Below are 24,122 nucleotides of genomic sequence, written 5' to 3'. Positions count from 1 at the left end.
TATAAGTCTGAGGTTGCAGTTTATCTTGTTTAACAAAATTTCATGAACTCAATCAGGTCACTCTTTTATAGCATACTCCACTGGGGGAAAAAAAAAGTTTTGCAGTTTCATGAAGATGGAACCTTCATCTGAGGAAACCTCTCCTTTAATTTGGCCAAGCTTTTCCTCTTTAAATCTGCTCTCCTGGCTTTTTCCCGAAGGAATTTCTCAATACGCAACCTGTCAGAAACAAACAGAAAAACAGGCTTTGGTAAAATCCCTCTTACATATCAAATAACAAATTCAGCAAACAGTTCATATGATCTTACCTTATGTGAGGCTGGACGAAGTAGGGTGTGTAGAATTTCTTGCGCTTATATCTTTTATTCATGTACCACGGAATTGCATACTCCTTGAAGCGATACCTGGTATAAAGCGGGACCATATATTACAAGTGTCATGTGTTTTTTATATGACTAGTAATATCCAGATTAGATCTACATTTAAAAGCGAAGTGTATAATAATTACTTACACTGATGTATGTTATTTATTACCACCTATGAGCTGAAAGTCTCAATCTTTGTTTGCATTGTCTTAGAAATTGCTATTAATAATTAGGAGTGTGTATTTGTGGAGCCAGACATCTGGCGCTATGACAGAACAGCTGTCGAACTAGTCACTATAGAGATCACCATTACGTTCGAATGGGACTATGGCAAGCAGGCAATCAGTAAGGAATCACCTGAAGAACGAGTTCTATGACCGGTCAGATCTGGCCCACTATAGTTTCCCACTGAAAATTAACGCTGGTGTTTCAAACATAGTTCGACCCGCTAACAATCAGCATTTGGTTCCCTTCCCACTGGCAAAAAAAGCTGGGTCTAACCCCTCGCTGCAGCTACGTGTCTGGTGAAGCATTGATGTCAACAGTGCAACAGAAATCAGGAAAGTAAACAACAGAGAAACATGCAAGGAAGCCAGGGTGTAGTCAGTGTGCTTTGTTTTGCTATTTTGTCCCTCCCAATCTTTCTCACCAGTGCTGCTCCATGTTTATCAAATGTAAAAAGAGTTGTTTCTCCTTTTTAGATCAGAAGCGACTGGTGCGGTGTGCTGACGTTCGTACTTTGCAGTCAATGGTTTTATGCAATTTAGCAGGTTAACCTGGCGCTGGTGTTCCCACAGCATGCAAATCAGAGCTGAGGTTGTTTTAACGTTGGTCAGAATCTGCGGGCAAACTGAGCGACGGAGCGGGATAAGAGAAGACATTGGGTGGTAAAACACGAAACAGTCCCTCTAGGGCCTTTTAAAAGCCACTCACAAACCTTTTAGAAGCATTCCCTGCTTCATTTGTATTGTCTCCATATTCCATTTTAATTTAAAAAAAAAAGCTAATCCCTGCCGCCTCGTTTACTAAATTATCGTTCAATTCATGATACTTTCTCATCTCCTCGTTTGTATACTTGTCAATTTACTTGTGACAATAGTAATGTAGATTTTATGGATTTGAGGCTGTGATCTAATTTTTATCGTTGCAATCTGACATTGTAGCTTTAAAAATATGCTGATATCAATAAAGAAGAAACTGAGATGAGAGGGGGCCAGGTAAAATAGACAGTAATTTCAAGATGAACTAACAATCTCTCACCAGTATTCAAATCCGAACATGTTCCTCCTCCAGGCTCCCGGTCGGCCTTTCTCCTGTCCCGTCTGCAGCAGACGTAATGCCGTCTCCCTTTCGTTCACCACCGTGTCCAGCCTGATCATTGACCGCTCCACCTGTGGGCACAAGGACATTCCCATTAGACAGAGTTTTGATTTCAGCATCATTCAATAATTTGCAGACATGAGCTACAAACTAACAGGAAGCGAACCAACCTTCCTCAGCCGTTCAGGACTCGGCATCTGGACCCTCTGTCTTTTTGCTTCCTGCTCCAGTGTTAGCAGCATGTTCCTTTCCTTCAGCAGCACATACCTGAAAAAGAATTTAGGTTTGCTTTCACAATGTATAACTTTTTATTTTATATATTTATTTATATAAAGCTTTCATTGCAAAAACATCATGGGTGTGTGCTATTCTAATGTTTATTTGAACCAGCTTCTACAGACTTCCCAAAGTCCAAAAACTTTCGGCAGAGCCTTTAGCTGTCTCAGAAACGATAAATAGGCGCATATTTTTAAAGCAATTATCAGATCGATTATTTCAAACCCAACATTTAATTTCCTAGGAAGTCTGTGATAACCAGCCTCTCATGGAGGTATCAGTGAGTACTCTGCCTGCAGCATTTTATGGAGGTATTTGGACATCTTGCTAACTTTGCACTGCAATAGTACTGACTGGAAGTGACTGCTTAGACATGTTTTATCACTTTTAATCTGGGAAAAGAGATTTTGGCCCATATGTGGTAGTTAGGACTTTTTCATTTTAATGAGACTTAAAGTAAGCTACCAGAAAAGACTAGGTTTCTCACTAAAGTAAAAACAAGAGTAAATAAAACCAAAGTAATAATATAAAATGTATAATAAGTAAATCAAGGGTCAAATAAAGTTCAGTCTGGATATTGTGGACTTTTTCTTCAAGACAAGTTTGTACTTTTCCTAGATTTCTTTCTCTAGAGTGTATTAAGAAATATATCAGAATAACACAAAACAATGCATTATACTTTCAAAGGGTATCAGAGGCTTCCAATTGCTCACCAGAGTTTGTGTAAGTCCTCATTGCTCTTTGTTCTCAGCTGTTTTGCTGTCCATGGAGCTCCTGTAATGAATTAAACAGTGACAGACAACCTTAAGATGAGATTATGCATCAGGAAGGACACCTGATTCTGTAATTTTTCATATATCCTGAATCACTTAAGTACCGGTAGTTTAATTTTAAACTGTTCCTATAAAAAAAATTACTTCTATGTAATTTTAAACTGCTCCTATAAAAAAATTACATAGAAGTACAACACCTTCATGCCAAGCCCGGGAACTGACATGGGGGAAAAAAATATGTAACATGAGGCCGAAATATCTATTCTTTCCAATGAAATACTAATTCATGGACGCTTTATATGGCCATTATAAGCATTTTTGCTGTGTTAAAACATTTTGTAAATTTTCTAAGTCCATCTTTTGAAAAGCCTAAAGAGTCTAAAGTCATGCATTTTCCCCTCTACGTTCTTCCTTGGTGCAACACAGCACTGACTACATTTTATTTCTCAAACACCTGAGTGGCCCATCACAAACTATTGGTACTAGAGAATCCACTTCCTAATCACCCTTTTTTTCCCAGCAATAGAAACCAGTTAGAACCAGAATTTTAAGAGGTGGGCCTATAGGCTTCACCCTTAGAGCATATCGCTGGTGGGCTAAAGGCAGAATCGTCCAGACCCAAAAAAAAACAGCATCTGCCTACACGGTCGGCCTTCACCACGTGTAAATATGCAGCCAAGTAATACAGAGGATAAATGGTCTCTGGTCACCTCAGAGCCAGAGATCACTGCTGCCCTGAATCGTGAAGACAAGGTTACTAGCTGTAACAGTACAGAGAAGTAAGAGAACAGAGGCAAAGCGATAAAAAAAATCCATAGCTGGCTCATGCGTAATGATGCAGCATAACAGGCACTGTGTGTGTAAAGCGCTGCTGCAGATCTAAATAAACTCTGACCACTTGAGGTTTGATGAAACTCGGCTCTAGTTACTTTAATGATCTAGAAGTCACTTTGTGGGTTTGAGGCTCCAAGTCATCTTAGGGTGATAAGTGATTGTATTTTTTTTTTTCTATCATTTTGAAGCTGTTCACGCTAAAAGAGACGGTCCTTTCTCTTCTCTTTCTCCTCCACATATAGATCATATCTGTGCCATGTTACAAACTGCACTCCCTATTAGATGAGCATATTACTATGAGACAAGTAAAGTGTTAAAGGCTAACACCTATTGGAGAGCAGCAGTGTTATTTTACAGCACAGCAACACACATCGGTGCATCTGGTCATCTTTTATACATGGCTGTAAATATTTTTATTTAAATGCCTCACTAATGAGAAATCAGATTCTCTTTAAAGTTGACCAAACACTTAAAATAAAAATTAATCAGCCTATACTTGTCTGTCATATTGGTTTGTTCCTCTGTTCCTGAAGGTGCGCTGTAGGAGGATTATGATTTTGAATTTTGTGAGCACCAATCGCTTATGCTGTGGCCACAAATCAGTACATCAGGAGAACAAGTCTGCACACAAATGTGTTTTTCCAGAAAACGAACTAGTATTTTGTAGGAATTAATAGGTATTTCATGTACACATTATATACTTTTCCCATGTCCTGGGCCCCGTACCTTTACATAAGTTCTAGTAAATGTATTTTTTCACCTGACTTCACAGTGGACTCTCCCCAGTTCTCAGGGTTATCAAAGAACTCTTCCAGGCCTCTTCTGCTGACGCTCGTGTGCAGAGCTCGATGCTGAGCCACAGAGTTGATGGGAGAGATCCAGGGAGGGGCAATCAGGGAGATTCTTTCACTGAAGGAGGAAAAAAGATGCACATATGATTAAATGGTATACAGATCGCTCCTTTGGAACATTCAGGCAAGATGGAGTAATCCTTTTTTATGATTTTTTTTTTATATCTCAATACATTTACATTATTGAATACCAAATGAAATGTCAGAACCTGACCACAGCTATTACTATTTCAATGCAGTTAAAAAAAAAATGTTATGCACTCCAAGACTAACATTCTGGAAAGTTGAGTCCAAAACATTCACAATGTTGGGCTTCATCATCTGTATGTTTAACAAAACCAGTCAGACCTTGTTTGGATTATCATTAACTAATAGATTCTTGATGGGATACATTATCATATGTATTATTGAGCATAAAAATGAAGAGAAATAGATTGTTTTAATGTAAATTTTCATCTTTCTCAATATGTATTAAACGTTAGCATCACTCTGTAAATATAACTCATAGTACAGCCTTTCAATGATTATAGTGTTTGTAAAAATCTGTTATCGATTACACATTAAAGCATAAATGGGGATCTTTTAGTAATTCATGTTTTGTTTAATTTAACACATCTTTGAAAAAACCTGCAGTGCATTTGACCAAATCTTGTTTCATGGTCCATAATTAAAACCAACAGAAAGGCCAAAGGTGGAGTCAACCAATCAGATAAAACAGGAAATCTGTACCAGAACGAAAACCCTGATTGGTGGATGTCAAAGTTAATCAGTTTGATATTACCAGATCAATTGAAGATGAAATGTATAGTTTTATTTGTAAATTAATCTAATAATGTTGTAATTTACTTTAAAGAGACATATATTATTTTTATAAAATGTGAAATAAGGCTTGGAAACTCATATTTATCAATTCTTTGTGATCCTTGCGAGAATTTATATGAAGTAAAGGGAAATCCAGTCGAGGTTTACGTTTAGTTTGAGCTCATCATTGTCAGAAAGAGCAAATAAGTGTGCATTACAGACGGATTGAAGGTTTGATTGGTCTGCTTATTTAAATAATAATAATAATACATCCGCACGGTTATACTAGCCTACCTTAGAAGATTTTGCTGGCAGATTTTCAGATTTATGGAGAGGTGCTGAACGTTTATCGCTGGAGATATCCTGAAGACGCTCTGAAACTGTTTGCACAGAGTCAAAACGCGTCCTACCGAAGAGGACGACGCCATGTTTAATTACGATTACCCAACATGCATTTCGTGTAAATTATTTTTATTTATTGACTTTTTTTTTTTTTACATTTTTTCTATCATAATTAGACACGTGTTATGTTAACTAATATACAAATACAAATGATAAAGAATAAGAGGGGAAGCAGTTCTAATTATTGTATTACTTTATTTCTTCTTGAGCCAATCACAGCGCGGCTTGTTGCGCTGTCGCCACAACAGCAATGGTGGGCATGAGCCTTCTCAGGTCGGCTGCTGCCTTTGCAGCAAGGTTTGGTCCTCTGAAAGCTGGGAACAATGCGGCGAATTTACTCACTCGTTCCATCCCGCGGAGTGATAAAGGTGAGACGATTTCCACTGCTGTAAATAGACCAGCTTTGAACCCTAAAATCGGCTCCTTTTTGCGATGACCTTGCGCTAGGTCTTGTTAGCATGCTAAGACAAGCTAAATGGAGACTTGCCTTCTGTTATCAATTCAGTATTTATATGTAGGTGCTATTATTTGCTGATGATACAATATTTTGCTGTGTGAAAAATTTACAGTGTTCAAGAGCTGGTTTGTTGAGAATAAACTGATATCAAATTTAAGCACAAAAGAGGGGAACATTTATTATAGGATAAGCAACATAGAAATAGAAAGCTGCTTCAATTAAATTTCTGGGAGTAATGGTTGATGACAAATTAAATTGGAAATCGCATATTAGCTAAACATCTTTTAAGTCTGGCCTCATTTAACACTTTTCCTTGTTCTTTTTTACTACCCTGCTTAACTTATTGTGTGGAAGTATAGGGAATTACTTACAAAAATACAGAGAAAAGCAATTAGAATAGTCTAGTGCTGATTAAAGCCAACAGACCAACTCTACATTAAAGTGAAAGCACAAAAATTAAGAGATTTAGTTGATTTAAATATTTTATAATTTATCTTTAAGGTTATCCATTAACTAGTACCACAAAGTATCCAGGAGTTGTTTTGGGGGAGGGCAACTACATAAGACCTGCGAGGTGCATTTATGCTGAAGATGCAAAGAACAAATGCAAAGGATCGCTGTCTATCAACTAAAGGAGTTAAGTTATGGAATAACTGTAGCGATGAAATGGAAAGGTGTAATCAAATGTAAAGATTTAAAAGGCTTTTCCGAAGCTTTTTTGGACAGATATGAATTATGTAAGGGTGTTCTTGAAAAACAAACAAATCATTATTTAGATTAGTGCGTGGGAGTATTTATGTATATATTGCCTGTCGTTCACTTTGTCTGAAAAAGAATGATTTTAAAAAAGTGATCTTCAAATGGGGGTCTTGCTACGTTTATATCACAAGGTGTTCATTTATATATTTTTATGTTAAATCTTAATATTTTTCCTGATGTCTATTTCCAACAGAAAAGCATTTAAAAAAAGATATGTGTGTGAACACACACACACATCTGTTAAGGTGATATATTACAGTAGATTGCAAGACATAACCGTATATTTTGACTGTGTAGTGTAAATAATATTTCTATAATGTACATATGTAATAAATTAGATTTTTTATTTTTTATTTTAGAGGTTGAATCTGCTTGACCTTTTTCATGCTTATGTTGGTCAATAACTTTACGCTGACATTTAAAACAGATAAATATTTTACAAAACTCTGTTTATTGTTGTGAAACACCATTGTAAATATTGCACCAATTGTTATTGGCGTAGACAGGATCATGATAGTAACTATTGCTCTTTTTCAGTGGCGATCCGTTGGGGTCATGGAAAGAAAATGTTTGTGGTCAAACCTTCTGACTATTATGACAGAAGATTCCTGCGCTTATTGGTGAGTATTGTAGAATAGGTTATTTGTGGGATAAAAAGGTTCTAGACTGAACTTAACTACTAAATGTAAATCAAAAAGCCTACCTTCTTGGACATAATTATTGTTAATTACAAATAGTATGATTACCTTTTTTTTTAATGCAGTTTTTATGCATTGATCTTTGCTAGTCTATCACATCCTGGCAAAATATACAACAGATTTTTTAAATGTTTTTTGAGAATCCTGGAAATTTTTCAGAAGACAATTGACATCTTAAGAAAAGCACTTTGTAGCTACACTTATATGACAGTGGATAGATGTATTGAAAAGGACTGGTTGTTGTTGAATGGGGTCTTGATTTCATCTTTGCTTGAGGATGTGACCGAGAGAAAACTGTTAGGTTTTCACCCTTCCATTTTCTTCCTTCTATTATTTTTGCAGCAATATTATATCCTGCTGACTGGTATTCCAGTTGCTGTATTTGTAACAGCGGTGAATGTCTTTATTGGTAAGTACATTTGTTTTCAGAAGAGTTTAGAGTCTTGTACGTCTATGTACCCATTTAGTCTTTCCAATAAATATTTAAAGGAAAAAAAACAAGTCCATTATGTAGCAGTGATCATAAGTTGTACATATTTTTTTATTTTGTAGGTGAGGCAGAGCTTGCTGAAATTCCTGAAGGCTATGAACCTGAGTATTGGGAGTACTACAAGGTGTGTTCCTGTTCCTGTTGGCTTTAACCACTGTTTTGGGAATAGTTTGGTTCTGGTCTGGTAATATTTAGATTAAGAAACCATAGCACTAAAGAAACACAGAAAAAGCTTTGTTTGTTTCCTTATTGTTCTTTTAATGTTTATTTATTTTATTTATTTACAGCTGTGCTCTCTTTTATTTATTATTGCACTTATGAAAAGACATGAGACTTTTGTTTATCTTTTGTAGCCTATGAAATATATTTTTGTATATATATTTTTTTACAAATGAAAACAATTTGACTGTGGTTACAGGAGTTTTAATTTCTTTGTTTAAGGAGTATTGAAACATACACTGTTCTATAAAAAGAAATAAGAAGAACTGATAAAAAAGGAAATGTATTGCTCTTTTTCCGAAGGTGCTTCATTGTTAATATTTGGTTGTTTTTGTTTCAGCACCCCATCACCAGATGGATTGTTCGGAACATTTATGATTCCCCAGTGAAAGACTATGAAAAGGTGATGGCTGCTATCCAAATGGAAAAGGAAAAAGCAGACATGAGGTAAATACTAGTTTTTCTGTCACAAAACTAAGACCGGATGAAATCTTAATGAAATCGAAATGTCTTTATGATTCCTTTTTTGCAAAAAGCACATTAACATGCCTGAATTTCAGATGCTAAAATGAAAAACAAATAATATATTTCTTGGATTTAAATAGATTCTCAGGGCTAAAACTTAAACTGTTTGTAGGGGCAGAAGTCCCACCAATAACATAGCCCCGTCTCCCTGGGTATAAAATGCTGCAGGCAACCAAAAGAGACAGGTTGATTGTCCTGTAGATTATTTCAGGCTGCGCCATCACTGAAATCATGTTATGACGTTAAGATATTTTTCTGATGTGTTTTCTAATCCCTAAACAGACTGACACAGCTGGAGGTGCGTCGGCAGATGAGACAGACCGGAGACGGCCCCTGGTTCCAGGTGCCAACTCTGGACAAGGAGCTAATTGACAACAGCCCCAAATCCTCACCTGACAATTAAGAAGGGTGTTAAAGCTGCATCATGGGCATCAGTCCAACTGTTTGTAAATTTTTCCCTTGTTGCTTTAATAAAGTATCTTTATGTGGTCTGATATCCAGTTTTTGGCTTGACTCTGCTGATATTTACAAGTGTCCCATCCATGAGGTAACTTATCCTTTACTTCTAGGAGGTATGACATTATTTTCCAAGCCTTGAAAAAATCAACATCTCTTTCCAAAGACAAATGTTTAATGAAAGCCATAGATCACACAAATAATGAATTCCTATTAATGACTTTATTTTAGACTTTTTGCTGTTAAAAGTTATGTTATTCCTTTTGTCCACTAGATGGCATTACTCTTCGTTTTGAAGAATGTTGGACCGTTTCTAACTCCTGGATTCTTGTTATGGTACTGCCAATACAACTATACACATTGGATCATTATGTTTTAACTTAAAAAGGTGAAAAATGTTTAGGCTGCATTTGAGCATCTCTAGATTAGATCTTGATACAAGATTGATCCGAGCCTGATATTTCGTGAACAGAGTTGGTTTAAAAAAAATACCCAGTCTGAGATCCTTAAAGCTTTTTGTTTATAAAGGACTTCAGAAAATAGCTGATGTGCTCTACTTAGTTCTAGTGAGAACACAGGCAGCTGCAGCTGTGTGTGTTTTTTTTTTTTTTTTTTTTTTTTTGTATGCAAACCTATGAAGACACATGCAGGAATCAATTCTACTAAAGATAAATTCATTTTCTAGATCCTGCTTGGACAGTAAAAGCCTGACTTAGTAACTGTCTTTATGTACCTCTGAAGGTTCCGGACTGAGTCCATCATGACACCAAGATTTCAGCCATAATCAGTGGTTTGTTGCTGTAGTAGCTTGATTGACTTTATTGATCTCATAGTGGATACATTTACTTGTTACATCAGCTCAAATAGTCAAGAAGAAGAATGTGCCAAAGGAAGAAAAAGGTGTATGAGAGGTGTTGCCTTGGTGCATAGAGCTTGGAATCCTGAGGTTCTGAGTTCACTGTGAGCTAACTCTGGTCCTCTCCTCCTTCGGTCTGAAGATTATTACTCTGGTTTTGTTTTTATTCACTGGGATAAAATTATGTCAAATCCATGTATTGCTGTTTTATGCATCTTGCCAACTCCTTGATGGGTTTATAGTCACCTGGTGACATTTTCATGTAAAGCTGTGTGTTATCTGCATAGTAACTGATCTGGTTGTTTGCTATAATCTGAACTAAAGGAAGCATGTAGATGTTGAATAGGAGAGGCCCCAGAATGGAACCTTGAGGAACCCCACATGTGATGTTTCTTGTCTCTGATTTAAAGTTCCCAACTGACACATAAAATGAAATATCCTTCAGGTAGAATTTAAAACATTCCAGTCCAGTACCAGACAGGCCAGAGCAGTTTTCCAGATGCTTATTTTTTAACCATTTTTTCTTTTTAGATTTTATTGGGGAGAGTTTTTCTCTGCAGTCATCTAGGAGTCTTCTATGTTGTTCTTTAATGATAAACAACAACTGCTCAACCAATTTAATCCATATTTTATGTAGAACCATACAATTTTAAATAGCATCAATGTTTAAATGACTAAGACTTTCATTGTCACTTTGTACACACGGAGAGTATAAAAAAACGATATTTCATTTTGTACAGCTTTCATGAAATTTCCACTTCTTAAGGTGCAGCAGTAATCAAATGTAAACAGTGTGGGAGAAAAAAAAAGACATGGTACAAAAAAAACATATTGATATGAAAGTTCAGAGCATTAAATATATATATATATGATGCAATTATGAGTTGTTTTCGTTCAGTATTGTCAGTTTGTTGCAGAGTCTGTGACATGATTTAGAGTTTTTTCAACAGTTCAGCAGTCTGATGGCGGTGGGGAAGAAGCTGTTTCGGAATCTGCTGGTCCTGCATCGGATGCTTCGAAGCCTGTTCCCAGAGGGCAGCAGGGAGAACAGTGCATGGTGGGGGCCTGAGGGGGTCATTGATAATGTTACGGGCTCACAGCACTGGGATGAAATGTCTTATATGGAAAGAAGAGGAGCCCAGATGATCTTCACTGCAGTTCTTACTCTTTTCACCTTCTTCTAGTCTGAGGCACTGCAGCCTCCACACCACACATTGAGGCCGGTCAAAATGCGCTCTATGGTTCTTCTGTAGAAGGTTGTGAGGATGGGTGGGGGCAGGTGGCTCATCCTCTGCAGGAAATACAAGCCCTTTTATGCTCTTTTGACCAGTGAGGTGAGGTTTTCTGTGATGTGCACCCCCAGGAATTTGGTGCTGCTGACCTCCTCTACAGCTGAGCTGTTGATGAGCAATGGAGCGTGGTAAGGCTGGTTCTTCCTGAAGTCAACGATAATCTCCTTCATTATCTCCACATTCAGGATAAATGTGCATAACTTTATTAGTGAGGGTCTGTCTTCAGTAATTTAGTTTCAAAATATAAATGTTGGCTCATTGTGATCATCATAGATTGACCGTGAACTGGTTTTGGTGCCTATATAATTTTTTGGCCACCCCTATGCACATTTTCTGGAACCGCCAGTGCTCAGCCATAGATTTACTATAATATTATTTCATTGCCCTACTATTATTTAATCTAAGTTAAATAATTGAAGCATATACATTTTTTAGCTGAAATGAATGAGGATTTTTTTTCTTCAATTTTAATATTTTTTTATTTGTAAACGTAAAATTTTCTATAGTCAGTTTATCAGAAATAGTGCTTAAGATGCAAAAACATTGAAATGTAAGTTATAATACAGCGATGCCGTGTTTGAAATGTTGGGTCCTCCTCTACGGAAGAGGATTAGATTCACTGAAATAAAAAAAAAAGTGCACTGATTTTTAAAATTTATTTCAGGATAATATGAGAAAAATGTCAGAATTCTGACTTAATCTCAGAATTCTGACTTAAATCTCAGAATTCTGACTTTAATCTAAAAAAATTTGTATCTTAATGTAGATGGGCACCATGAAGGAAGAGATGTGGGATCACTCAGCTTCACTGACGAAGATGAGGGTTTTTGAGAGGGCCAGTAACACATTGGTGGAAAATGATGAAAGGTGACTTTTTACATGCTATTTAATTAATGGAAGAGCAGAAGGTGATTAAAACAAGAGAGCTAGTTTAGTCCTTAAAACAGACATGGCTACGGCTTGATGCTAACATGTTTGTTAGCTGTCAGATTTCTGAGATTTAAGTGAGAATTCTGAGATTTAAGTGAGAATTCTGAGAAAAAAATTTAGAATTCTGAAAGAAAAAGTCGGAATTCCGACTTTTTTTCATATTATACTGAAATAAAATATAAAAATCATTTAACTTTTTAATTTTTCAGTGGCCCTAATCCTCTTCCGTCCTCCTCAGAGGTGGGAGTGGTCCTGTCGGTAAATGGAAGCGCGTCACCGCAGTCCACAGCAGCGCTGTAATTTCTGCGCAGGTCCATTCTTCAGTTAGAAAAAATAAATAAATAAAAAAAGATCAACAAAAGATCAGCGCTTCACCCTCCGTGCCCTCACCTCTGAGGCCAACCTCCGCCCCCTCTGTCATTTTATTTTTTACGTTTTCCAGCGTCACATCCCCCTGGCCTAGCCGGAGGAATGTAGAGTCAAAGGAGCTTTAAAAATAGCATCCTCCGCTCTAACAGCGCTGCTCCGGAGGCTCCGCAGCACTCTGCTGGGAGAGGCAGGAATGCGAAGATGGCTGCAGACCTGGGAGAGTTGCTGGTCCCCTTCATGCCCACCATCAGAGTCCCCAAAACAGGAGACAGGGTCTACAAGAGCGAGTGCGCCTTCTCCTTCGACTCCCCAGTAAGTGACACCCACACATGCAGGCTGCTCAGCGGGCAGGAGGCGCATGTTCTGGGAGGAAAGGTGCGTCCAAGACTGAGCAGCACACGGCTATTTGCTGTGATTTAACGTTTAACGTTCGTGGATCTGAAGGGACATAGATAGTGTTTACATCTCCAAGGAAGGGTGGAGGGTTTTTTCTTCTATTTGTTTTCCCTTACAGAGCAACTCCAAAAGGCCTTCATTGCCTTTTTTATTGATATTGTGTCCTAAACTTAATTTAACTTCCAGAAATATTCCAAAAGATTTTTACACTTAATGCCTAAACACAGGCTGTTAAGTGTGGTGGGCTGCTTAGTTTTATAAAACCTCTCTTTTGTAAATTATTATATATATTTTTTCAAATTGCTCTCATTTTATACTGAAGTACATGTTTGTTTACTTTTATATCTAACAGCAATTAAGTGCAGGGGCGGAGCTAGATGGGGGACCAGGGGTGGCCATGGCCAGCCTTAAGGCCTATACATACCTCACGTTTGGCCTGCACGTCCGTATTTCTGTCCGTACGTTCTATCCGTTGACTCCTTCATACCTCCGTCCGTTGAGGTGCGCAATAACCCGTATTTCCTCTTGGTGGCAGTGCTGGGCGCCAATGATTCGTCATTGATCAAAACATGGCGATGGTCCAAGACCTGATTCTGTTGCATTCTAACCTTCTTTGTGATTTTGTTGACATTTTGTACTAAAAACTCAATAGCGCCCCCACCGTTTCCGGTAGTATTGCTCCGTATTGATCCGTTTCGTCCGTAAGCGTAAGCTCCCAATTTTCGTGTCAAAGTACGGGCGAAATCGACGGTTAGAACGTATGAAACACTCCACACGTATCCGTATCCGTCTTTTACGTGAGGTATGAATGGGCCTTTAGCCAATCATTGGCCACCCCTACCACTTTCCCCCCTATTATTCAAGTGGAATATTCAAAACATTAAAATTTTTCATATATTACTTCCTATTTTTTTTTTTTTCATATATTCATAATTATTTGATAGCAAAAACACTGTGGTTAATTATGTACATCAATATAATAACATTAAAGATGATAAGTACAGAATTCCTGCTCTTTTCAGAACTAGATTTTTGTGTTTTATGGGTTAAAGAGAAAATGATGTGTCTGCATTCATCTAGGAGTCTTTAGTGGAATCATAGCTATAACTATTAATAACAATTCTAATAAAAATGGCTTAAATAATCAATTTATGTAGATATTAGTACTTGTAAATATCAATTTTGATAAAAGTTGGTAAGTAATGACAAAGGAGAAGATGTCCGCCCCAGAACTCGAACCTGAAAGAATTGCATCCACTATACCACTTATCTAGAAAGCATGGATGTTTAAATATATGCATTTATTTTTTTAGCAAAGGCTGTAAGAAAGTATATTTTGTCTTTATTTAGAAAATATGGATGTTTTGATCATTAATTTTCCTGTTGGAAGAGTGTAGATTGACCCTGAGATTCTGGTGCCTATCCATTACAAAAATGTTCTGGCTACGCCTCTGATTATGTGGGGTCAACATGTTAATTTTACATCATGTTAATTTTTACTTTTTGCAATATTATTCTTATTGGACACATACTCAAAACAATTAACGTTCTGTAAGCCAGCTTTTAAATAAGCAACAATTTTGAACTAATGAAAAAGTTTCATGCTGTTTTTGTTTAACGTGGATGAAGGGTCTCCTGTGCTCAAAACTTTCCTTCCAATCCTATGTGGACTGAAAACCGTTTTTAAAGGTGACTCAGCTGTCTGGAGTTCATCATGCTGGCCGGAGGACTGGTTTATTTTTATCCTTGTGCTGTTGAAGCTCAAATGTCACTCTGAACTACTTAAAGGTTTAACACTGGGGTTTATGCAGCGTATACTGATTGCAGATTTGAGGTTTCTTTTTGGATAAACATTTTTTTAATGTGTTTTTGTCTCTGGTGCTTAGTATGTGAGGTGCAAGAGGATGTTTTTTTGTTGCTTTTTTAAAAAAGTGTTTAAAACTAAACCACATTTTGTTTGTCATTAATTTATACCAATCAGTCAAAAAATAATAATAGTGACATCATGTTTGAACATCTTATTTTAGTAAAGCAGATCATGCATTACCTCAAAGCATTAAAGCTTTATGTGTGGCAAGAATTAAAATATTCAAACAGAGCAGAAAAATCTTTTTGTTTTATGTTTTTTGAACAAAGTTGGGGAGTGTTGGCCTAGTGGTTAGAGCAGTGCATTTGTGCTCTGAGAAGGTTGCAAGTACCTGGTTTAATCCCCACAGGCTACATTCTGGGCCTCTAAGGAAAACCCTTAACCCCACACTGCTCCCCGGACACCACACAGTGGCAGCCCACTGCCCTCCAAGGGGATGGGTTAAATGCAGAAAGGTCTGGAAGATAAATAGTTTGTTTGCTTTTCAACTAACAAAGAAAAAAAAAATATTATCAGGGTAACCCTTTATGTTGATAAATATTAAAACAACAAGGTGTAGCTAAAGATCATGCATAAGTTGTCATCTTGTTCTATTTTTTTTCTTCTGTGCAGCTAATGTCACCGTTTCCTTTTGTCTGCAGGAGTCCGACGGAGGCCTGTATGTGTGTATGAACACATTCCTGGGCTTCGGACGGGAACATGTGGAGAGACATTATCGCAAAACAGGACAGAGTGTTTACATGCACCTCAAACGACACGTTAAAGAGGTATGTTCTGTCCCCTCCCACAGAGGTTTTAGAAACATGCTTTTATTTTATTTTTTTATTTTTTTTTTTTTATTTTTTTACAGTGTCCTGTCTGGCAATGTGGCAATAAGAATAATTGTCTTGATGCCAAAAAGAGCCCAACAGATTTTACTTTCACAAGTGTAGCAGTATGGCAATTGCCATACTGCTACACTTGTTTAATGCATATAAATTGCTTTATTATAATTATGCAGGGAGTTTTACAGTTTATATGGACACTGCAATGTAAATAGAGCAGAAAAACAGAAGAAGAAAAGGAAAAAAGAAAAAAAAGAGAAAAGATGAAAGAAAGAAGAGATAGAAAGGAGAATAATGACACAAAAAAAAGAAACATCCTTTTATTTGTAAATAAAAAAAAAAACCAAAACAACTATGAGTAGTAAGAACAATAAGGAATTCAATTCCGTTAATAAAAGACGATTGAATAATAAAGACACAATAGAAAAGTCAAATGCAACCACAGTACAAACAATAATGTGTAAATTTGGTCTCTATTTTAAATTTTTTGTATTAAAAGATTTCATTTATGTTATTTCAAGTTGAGAGAAAATTAGATAGTCAAAAGTAACAAGATATATTGCAACTGATTATCTTTATTTCCAAAGACAAACGGTAAAACAATAGCATCTTGTACAGAAAATTCCTGAAGACAAAGAAAACTTGGGACAAGAAAAAAAATACTTTTTTTTCATGTTTTAACAAGTATGGAAAATTCTTTATTATTATTATATTATTAGGCTTTGTACTATTAAATTAATAAAATTTTTCTTAAAAACAAATTGCAGATGTTAACAACAATGATGTCTGTTGATATAGGAAAAAAACAAAATTTTATGGTTTTGGAGTAAAAAACAAAACTTCAAACAAATAATATTGAAATTAAAATACTTTTTAGCCACTACGTTTTTATCTGTTTTAATTGGTAGCTTGGTCACTTGGATGACATATTGCCTAAATAAAGATAAAATATTTTAAAAAAAAGTTGCTATTTTACATGAAACAAACAAAAAAAATGCTTAGTTATAATGTCTTGGTTTCAAATATCCATAACCTGATATCATTCGTATGAGTTAATTTGTAGTGGAGGGCCACTTTCCAAACCGTTGTCAGATTTATAATTTTATTACAAAAAATGAGCTACACATCTCATAATTAATAAAATGAATGAATTATCAGAGGCTGTATAAATTTTAAAACAGAAATGTTTGACTGCTCTTGCAGCTCAGCAGTGGAAAAATGCTACTGTAGAAATGAAAAGATGCTGTTGACTAGTAATTTTAAAGAAGAAAATGATGTCACATTATATCTTATGACTAAATGATTATGTACTTTCAGATGAAGGTAAGTAAATATAATTTTTGTCCCTGTTGTGCTTTCGTTGCTCATAGTAAACTTATAGTAAGTTGCTGAACCCTTTCATTTTAGAGGTAGCTATATAAGCATCCTGCTTCTGTTTATGTTTAATGAAGCATCAAATGTTGTGTGGTTGAAAGAAAATAAATTGAACTAAATCATTATTCCTGATTCGATTTCCAACATGATAAAAAGGAAAATTCCAACCAAAGGGTTTATCTAAACCAGAAATAAATTTTGGCCCTATCCAGCCATACATACAACCATTAATATTACATCACCTTTGGAAAAACTGCTTATCATCAATCTTCAAAAACTTGAAAGGAAATTTACCATTAATGAAGAACAATGATTGTTATTTAACAATTTAAATTCCTGAAAAATACAACTTTTGAAAGAAGAGGATGAATACCTAACTATAAGAAAGTAAGAACTAAAATAATGGATTACAGGTGCTTTTGGTGACATTATGTTCTAGAAATGAAATATAATTATTCAATAAAAACTCGAAAAACAACTAAAATAATATTCATCACTCACTCTGCTTTTATTAGTAAATAGGTTTTAAGTAATAAAAAGGATTTTTTAAATTGTGCAAAACAGTTTTTGTTTAAAGAACAAATCAACAGAGCATGTAAGACCTTTTGATGGACAGTGATCTGCATCTTTTTATATCTTTTAGGTTTGTAGAGATTTTAAAATAGATGGAACCTTTTTTTCTGATATCCATTTTTCCGTGTAAAATTGGCAGTTAAATTGTTCTTAAGTAATAAGGATCACACATGGACTCAAACAAGTCCTTAATTTTTTTAGCTGATGGCGTTTTTCCTCTCTGCATCTAATTGCTATCAGATCAGCTCTGCTTTGCAAAGAGAGGCTATTTCCATGCCTGGATCTGGCCACAAACAGCTGCTGCACATTCTGCAGGCTCCTGTGTCTGCGCTGTTTTTCTTTTGTGGGAGTCCTCTTGGTCCTGTTTGTGTAAACATTCTTACTTTCTCAACTTTGTCTGGTCAGATCAATGTGAAGTTAGCTGAGTTGGGTGCACAGGCTGCTTGGTGGCACTGTGTGGATTTTGCTGACTAGGAGCTACCAGATTAATGATTTCTGGAAAATATGGCATTTTGCTTTCTGTTTTTACCTGATCCTGATAGATGTTTTTTTTAAGGCTGGGACATTAACGCGTTAATTTCGATTAATTAATCATACAAATATTAACGCGTTAAAAAAATTAACGCATTTTAATCGCACACCAAAGTCTCCTGGAAGTCGTTTGGGATTTCACCCAAGTAATTATTTCACCTGTGGGGGCAGCATTAGAACTATGGCCAGAATACCGTCGGACAGAAACTGAAGAAGAAGAACAGAGAAGAAAGTTGCTTTTAACTAGAAGGAGAGACAACCATGGAAGAATTAGACGAAGCAGATGAAAACATTTTAGTTGGTCCTTTGCAGGGGAAATTTTGTTTTAAAATACAGGAGGGAAGAGTCGATAAGAGCGCGGTCATATGTAAATTATGCAACAAGGAATTCGCCCATCACCGCAGCGTATCAAGCCTCAAATATCACCTGAAGCAAAGCATGTAGCAGCTAGCTTGGCAGATACTAGCGTGGAAGCTAGCCCGACTGGGAGGAAGAAGAAACAACCCACACTACACCAGCTGACTGGCTTCAAGGGCAGGGTAAGCAAGACCAAGGCCGAGAAAATGACCAACGCGCTGGCTTACTGGGCGGCTCTCGACTGCAGACCCATTGCTGTGGTAGAAGATAAGGGGCTGTCTCAGCGTGAGGATGCCCTAAATCACAGATTTCTACAAGTGGCTACAGCACTCGACCCTCGCTTTAAGGTGTGTAATGGTCTTCTTTATTTTTCTCTTTTATTGCTTATGACTCTTTTATTTCCTCGGCCCCCTCCCCTCCCCTCTCTTATGGAATAACAACATCAACATGACTTGTATAGCACATTATCATACATAATTGTCATTCAGTGTGCTAAAGAGTAAAAAAAAATGAAAACAGAAAAAAATAATTCATGTTGTTTTATGGATTGAAGATAATTAACCAACTATTACCAAAGGCAGATGAGAATAATGCTATTTTTAATTTCTTTTTAAAACAAGATGCTGTTGGAGCAGTTCTAATATGGACAGTTTAGACTTGACCATAGGCACAACCAGTAGAGGAGATTCTGGATGATGGAAACCATGTATACTAATGAATTTCATCCAGCTTGTACTCTGTAAATCTCTGATTAATGTGACCACAAACCTGATTCTGATTCTTATTCTGATCTTAAGGACCTAAAGTGTCTACCAAGAGGAGAGCGAGGAGAGGTGTGGACCAGCATTGAGGCACTGGTGCAACAACAACCAGGCAGAGCCACACCGGAACGCACAGAGGAGCCAGCAAGGAAGAGGAGCCTCCTGCTGTATAATTCCGACTCTGAATCAGAGGATGAAGATGGGCCCAAAGGAGCCTTGGCCCGCTACAAGGCAGAGCCTACCATCAGTGAGAGAGACTGCCCACTGCAGTGGTGGTCCACTCATGAGAGAGCCCATCCACAGCTCTCTGTCCTGGCCCGCAAGTATCTAGGCAGCCCTGCCACTTCGGTACCCTGCGAAAGATTATTCTCCCTGGCAGGTAACATAGTTCAAAAGAAGAGGGCAGCCCTGAGCTCTGAAAATGTGAACAGGCTAGTATGTCTCAGCAACTGGCTGAAAGAGAGGAAGTAATCAGTTAATGTGTATCCTGAGGCCAGTTGGCCAGTTGTGTTTCAAATGGGAAAAATTGGAGGTCAATCACTGTCACTTTATGTTGAACTGAACTATCTGAATGGCCAATGTTATAAAGAGTTGGACTGAATTTCATTTAATTTCTGACTTATTTTTTGTAAACAGTTGAACTGTTGATAAATCCACGAATTGTGTTAAAGCCTCAGAGGCTTTTTGTTCTGAATGTACTTGAGTATTGCATTTTTGCGTTTAAAAAGCAGTATTAAGCTCTACCTATACCTATAGAGCTACCTGAATTTCTGAGTTTAGCGTTCCTAAATATGTTGAATTTTAAAATTTGCACTGGCCTGTTGATATTTCTTTAAAAAAAATAAACAATATTTTGTCTATTAAGCTTATGTGTTGTCATTCAAAATCCATGTGGAAAAAGTTACTTCCTGCAGTTTCCAAGTATGCGATTAAAATGCGATTAATTCGATTAATTAATTTCACAGCCATGCGATTAATCGCGATTAAAAAATTTAATCGCGTCCCACCCCTAGTTTTTTTTTAAAATGACTTGTTTTTGCTGTGATGCTAGAGATTACAAAAAACGATGAAGAGCAGAAAACTATAAAGATGCACAATGTTTGACAGTCTGGGGTTTCTCCCATGCCTTTTCTGACCTGAACACCAAACATCCAGTCTGCAGACAGAAAGGATGTGGATTAACTGGTCTACTGGTGTCATCAGAGCTACCTCAAGCTTAACTTGCTCGAGAAAGTGGAGATGATGGTGGATTTCTGGAAAACATCCCCCAACCCTACCTTTGTTATTTGGAGGAAGTGAGATTTGACATGCCACAAAATTAGCCAGCGAGGCTGGGATTTAAACCTGTGATGGTCACGTCGAGGACCAAAGCCTCCATACTAGGCTCGCCAACTTAACCCCTGCACCGCCGCCATGTCAAAAGTTTTCCTTTTCAGAAAAGACGTTTTTGCCTAACATCCATAGTTATTTGCTTGGTCCTAACCTTTTTTAACTGAGTCTGTGAAATTCAGGCTGTATAATGGGTAAGTCAGTCTGGCTGGCCAGCCTAGTCCAAACGATATGATGGTATACAAAGGGAATCATCAGGGCGGACCTTCCACCATCCATGACCTGTACAGGTCAGTAGGTAAAATAAAAAGGCAGCTAACATCTTTCCTGAACACAAGCTGCATAGACTTTTACCTTCAGGTCAGAGCTACAGATTCACGAAACTTCTCAATCTGGAGAAACACTAAAAACACTATGTTTACATTTTATCACTACTGCACTTTAGAAATGTCATGAGAGGTGTACTGAACGAAATTTCATTTTGTATACACTCTGTGTGTACAAAATGACAATAAAGTTTGTCTAAGTCTAAGTAACTCGGAGTACCAGGTGTTCCTCGTGTTTTGTGTTCCTTCAGACTGAGGCGTTTTATGAATCCTGACATATTTATAAATGTTTGCTATTTGTATGTCTGTGTATAAAAAAATATCCAATTTTATAATTGTTACTACTTGTTTCTTGCAGAAAGCCACAGGAGCAGCAGGAGGTGCCATCCCCAGACGAAGAAATGGAAAAGTGTTTCTAGGTGGGTTAGCTACCATATAGAGAAGCATGTAAATACTGCTATATTGCAGTGTGAAAGTCTGACCAAAAGAAAAAAAAAACAACAAGATTTTAAAGTTGCCTAAGTAATTATGCAGAATAATAGCTTGCATATTGTTATGGATTAATAATACTTGAAAAGGAATCAGCCTTTTCTGCTTGGATTGTCAGCACCCTCTGGAGTGTGACAAAGAATATCCCTGACCTTAATATAGAGCTGAATACTTGAGCTTAAATAATAAAGAATTACATTAAGATGTTTAATTTTTTTAAATTTGAATGTGAATCATATGTACAAGAAGGAACATGAGAAAAGAAAACTGCTTTTTTTTTACAATTATGACACACCTTTCTTCCCTTAAATGTGAATTCTTGGTATTTTTCCTAAAATGAAAAATTTTTTGCACAACCTGCTAGAATGCAAGACTTTTTGATGTAAACCATGATCAATGATTTTAAGATGTTTATTCTCTGCTTAATATGAGAACATGATTTAAATGAAATGCAAATCTGTTAGAGGGATGGTAGTAAACATGCATAAGGTGCAACAACCTTGCTTTTATATCGCAAACCCTTAAAATCACCCCTCAGTCTTCATGCAGTTGTACACATTGTTGTGCAAAATGACTCAAACCCTCTCAGATTGTGACGTTTATTGTCCACATCCCTGTTAAGATGACCCTATGAGTGTCAGGTGTATCTCTGAACTCTGCTTTGGCCATTTTTAAGCTTTAATTTTCTGCCATAGAGGCAGTTTTATTCAGAATTTATCATATAAGTGAACTCTAGGCTGCTGTGGAAGGAATATCTTTTCATCCTCAGCTTTTAGCAGACTGCTGAAGTTTTTGGCTCAAAACTGACATTTGGAGCCCTTTATATATCATAAAAGCAGATGCAGATGTACTGCAAAATCATAACTCCACACCATAATATTGCCAACACCATGCCTCTATATGTTTATAGTGTTTTTTTTTTTTTTTTTTTTGGATCTATCTATAGGAACCATAACAAAACCCCCCAAAAGGCTTTGGAAGATTGTAACGAGGTCTGCACAATTTATTACAAAGCCAGCAAATCTATCCAAGCTGGGGCACTTATGTGCAGATATATGAAGTTGTTGACAAACGTAAAACTCAATCAGTACTTGCCAGTTACTAGTTGGCGATTTCTGGTTCCACATCTACAAAGTTTCTGTCAATTCTATCTGGTAGGGGACAAGAAACATCCCTAAGAACTACTTAAAAAAAGTCGAACCCAGATTGTTTTGAGGAGTAAAATGAAGTTTTTCCTACAGAAAGTAATTCATAGTAGCAGGGTGTCTTTAGTTGTCAGTCTTCTCATTGATCCTGTGATTTAACATCAGTATCGCTCTGTTTGAAAGTCGACCCATTACAGCTCTGTCACTGTTTTTGTTTGCTGTCGGCCAGCTGCCGTCCTAATCAGCCTCAACCCAAAGCGTTGGATATTTCCACTGACGAAGACTCTCCACCAACTTCTGTCCTCTAATAATAGCCCACTTATTTGTATATGTGGTTGGTAACTGTTCTAAATCAAAGCTTGGCCTACCCACTTCTCCTCCTCCTTGGGGTTGTGGTGGGGGTGGGTTACCCTGGGTGCCTCCTCCCATCCCAGCCACCAGCCTCTCAGCTGCCACCAGCTGTCAGTGTCCTATCGAGGCTTCAGAATGAACTGATGACGCAGCTTGCCAAGGCCCAGGTGTCTTGCCCCCCAGCTTCTATGTTTGAGGCATTCCTTCATCTCATTCTCTGCTCCATTCATCTTAATCTGCTTTCACTCCCAGTTTATCCACCACACGTTTCCTCTCATATCTGATAAATATCCAACTGAATAATCCGTTCTTTGGGATGTTTCTTACTGTCCCTTTAAGATCTTTGATCTTATTCGTCATCTCCATAGTGGTGATGTGATCTAATCTGACAGCTGGTTGCAAACCCACGTGTCTCCATCTAACCATTTTGAATAACAATGATTTTTATATTAAAACTGTTAAAATCTGGGATGAGTTTCTTTGTTTTGATGAATTAAATAATTTACATAATAACCCTAGATTATTATTTTTTATAAAATAAAGAAATAATGCTTTTGTCGTCAAAGTTAATAATGTATCTTACATTTTCCCTTTGTAATCAAACAACTGTAGTAATTTCTTTTTGTAAAATTGTATTTATCTTCATATATAATCATATTTGTACATTGAAATAAACTAAATAAAAATGAAAATATTTATTTATTTTTCTTTTGAATCTTTTAGTCATTATGTCATCAGTCATTCATGCTTGCTCCCCTAAAGATTTAGAGCTAAACCGGGATTTTAATGGCGAGGACTATGAGTATGAGGATGAGGCGAAGCTCGTCATTTTCCCAGACCACTTCGAGATCCCTTTACCAAATATTGAGGAGCTGCCAGCTCTGGTCAGTGAGTTGATTCTGTGTGTTTCTGTGCATGCTGCAAGGGAAAGGTGCACTTGGTGGTTCCCTGGCTCTATTGGAGGCACATCTCTACATTTTATAAAAAAAGGGATTTATAAAAGTGTTTTTTCCTGCAAAAATATCAGTGTTTTACCTGCAGCTTTTTAAAGGGTTGGCTGGAAAAGAGTTTTTCTTTTCATTTTAAGCTATGAATACAGAATAAAATGATTAGAAACAGACATTTC

At 36.9% G+C, this 24,122-nt stretch overlaps 3 protein-coding genes across 5 annotated transcripts in view; 2 read left to right on the top strand and 1 right to left on the bottom strand.

Annotated features, from left to right (window-relative positions):
* Positions 1 to 15: 15 nt before the first annotated feature.
* On the bottom strand, positions 16 to 5,659 carry mrpl47 (mitochondrial ribosomal protein L47). The gene is made up of 7 exons (XM_038272260.1): positions 5,515 to 5,659; positions 4,329 to 4,477; positions 2,675 to 2,735; positions 1,856 to 1,952; positions 1,626 to 1,756; positions 309 to 404; positions 16 to 219 (listed from the first exon to the last, which is right to left on the bottom strand). The coding sequence occupies exons 1-7, from the start codon at positions 5,646 to 5,648 to the stop codon at positions 108 to 110; spliced, it is 780 nt and encodes a 259-aa protein (XP_038128188.1). The 5' UTR covers positions 5,649 to 5,659; the 3' UTR covers positions 16 to 107.
* A 172-nt stretch (positions 5,660 to 5,831) lies between these two features.
* ndufb5 (NADH:ubiquinone oxidoreductase subunit B5) lies at positions 5,832 to 9,266 on the top strand. Its single transcript, XM_038272261.1, has 6 exons — positions 5,832 to 5,990; positions 7,376 to 7,458; positions 7,879 to 7,945; positions 8,089 to 8,150; positions 8,586 to 8,692; positions 9,053 to 9,266. The coding sequence occupies exons 1-6, from the start codon at positions 5,873 to 5,875 to the stop codon at positions 9,171 to 9,173; spliced, it is 558 nt and encodes a 185-aa protein (XP_038128189.1). The 5' UTR covers positions 5,832 to 5,872; the 3' UTR covers positions 9,174 to 9,266.
* Positions 9,267 to 12,667: 3,401 nt separating this feature from the next.
* The window catches only part of usp13 (ubiquitin specific peptidase 13), a 49,868-nt gene continuing 38,413 nt past the window's right edge, over positions 12,668 to 24,122 (top strand). Inside the window, exons 1-4 of one of the 3 annotated variants that reach the window (XM_038272251.1) lie at positions 12,668 to 12,985; positions 15,578 to 15,703; positions 21,370 to 21,430; positions 23,759 to 23,880. In XM_038272251.1, coding sequence (XP_038128179.1) covers positions 12,875 to 12,985; positions 15,578 to 15,703; positions 21,370 to 21,430; positions 23,759 to 23,880 — 420 coding nt within the window. In that variant the 5' untranslated portion in view covers positions 12,668 to 12,874. The remainder of the gene's footprint in view (positions 12,986 to 15,577; positions 15,704 to 21,369; positions 21,431 to 23,758; positions 23,881 to 24,122) is intronic. The other 2 variants (XM_038272250.1, XM_038272249.1) reach the window with 2 other exon arrangements.

Source organism: Cyprinodon tularosa, unplaced genomic scaffold (assembly GCF_016077235.1).
Source record: "Cyprinodon tularosa strain WSP-4 unplaced genomic scaffold, ASM1607723v1 ctg82, whole genome shotgun sequence".
Classification (NCBI taxonomy): Eukaryota; Metazoa; Chordata; class Actinopteri; order Cyprinodontiformes; family Cyprinodontidae; genus Cyprinodon; species Cyprinodon tularosa.
The sequence above is the reverse complement of the archived record's forward strand: the minus strand, read 5'-3'. Positions and strand labels throughout refer to the sequence as shown.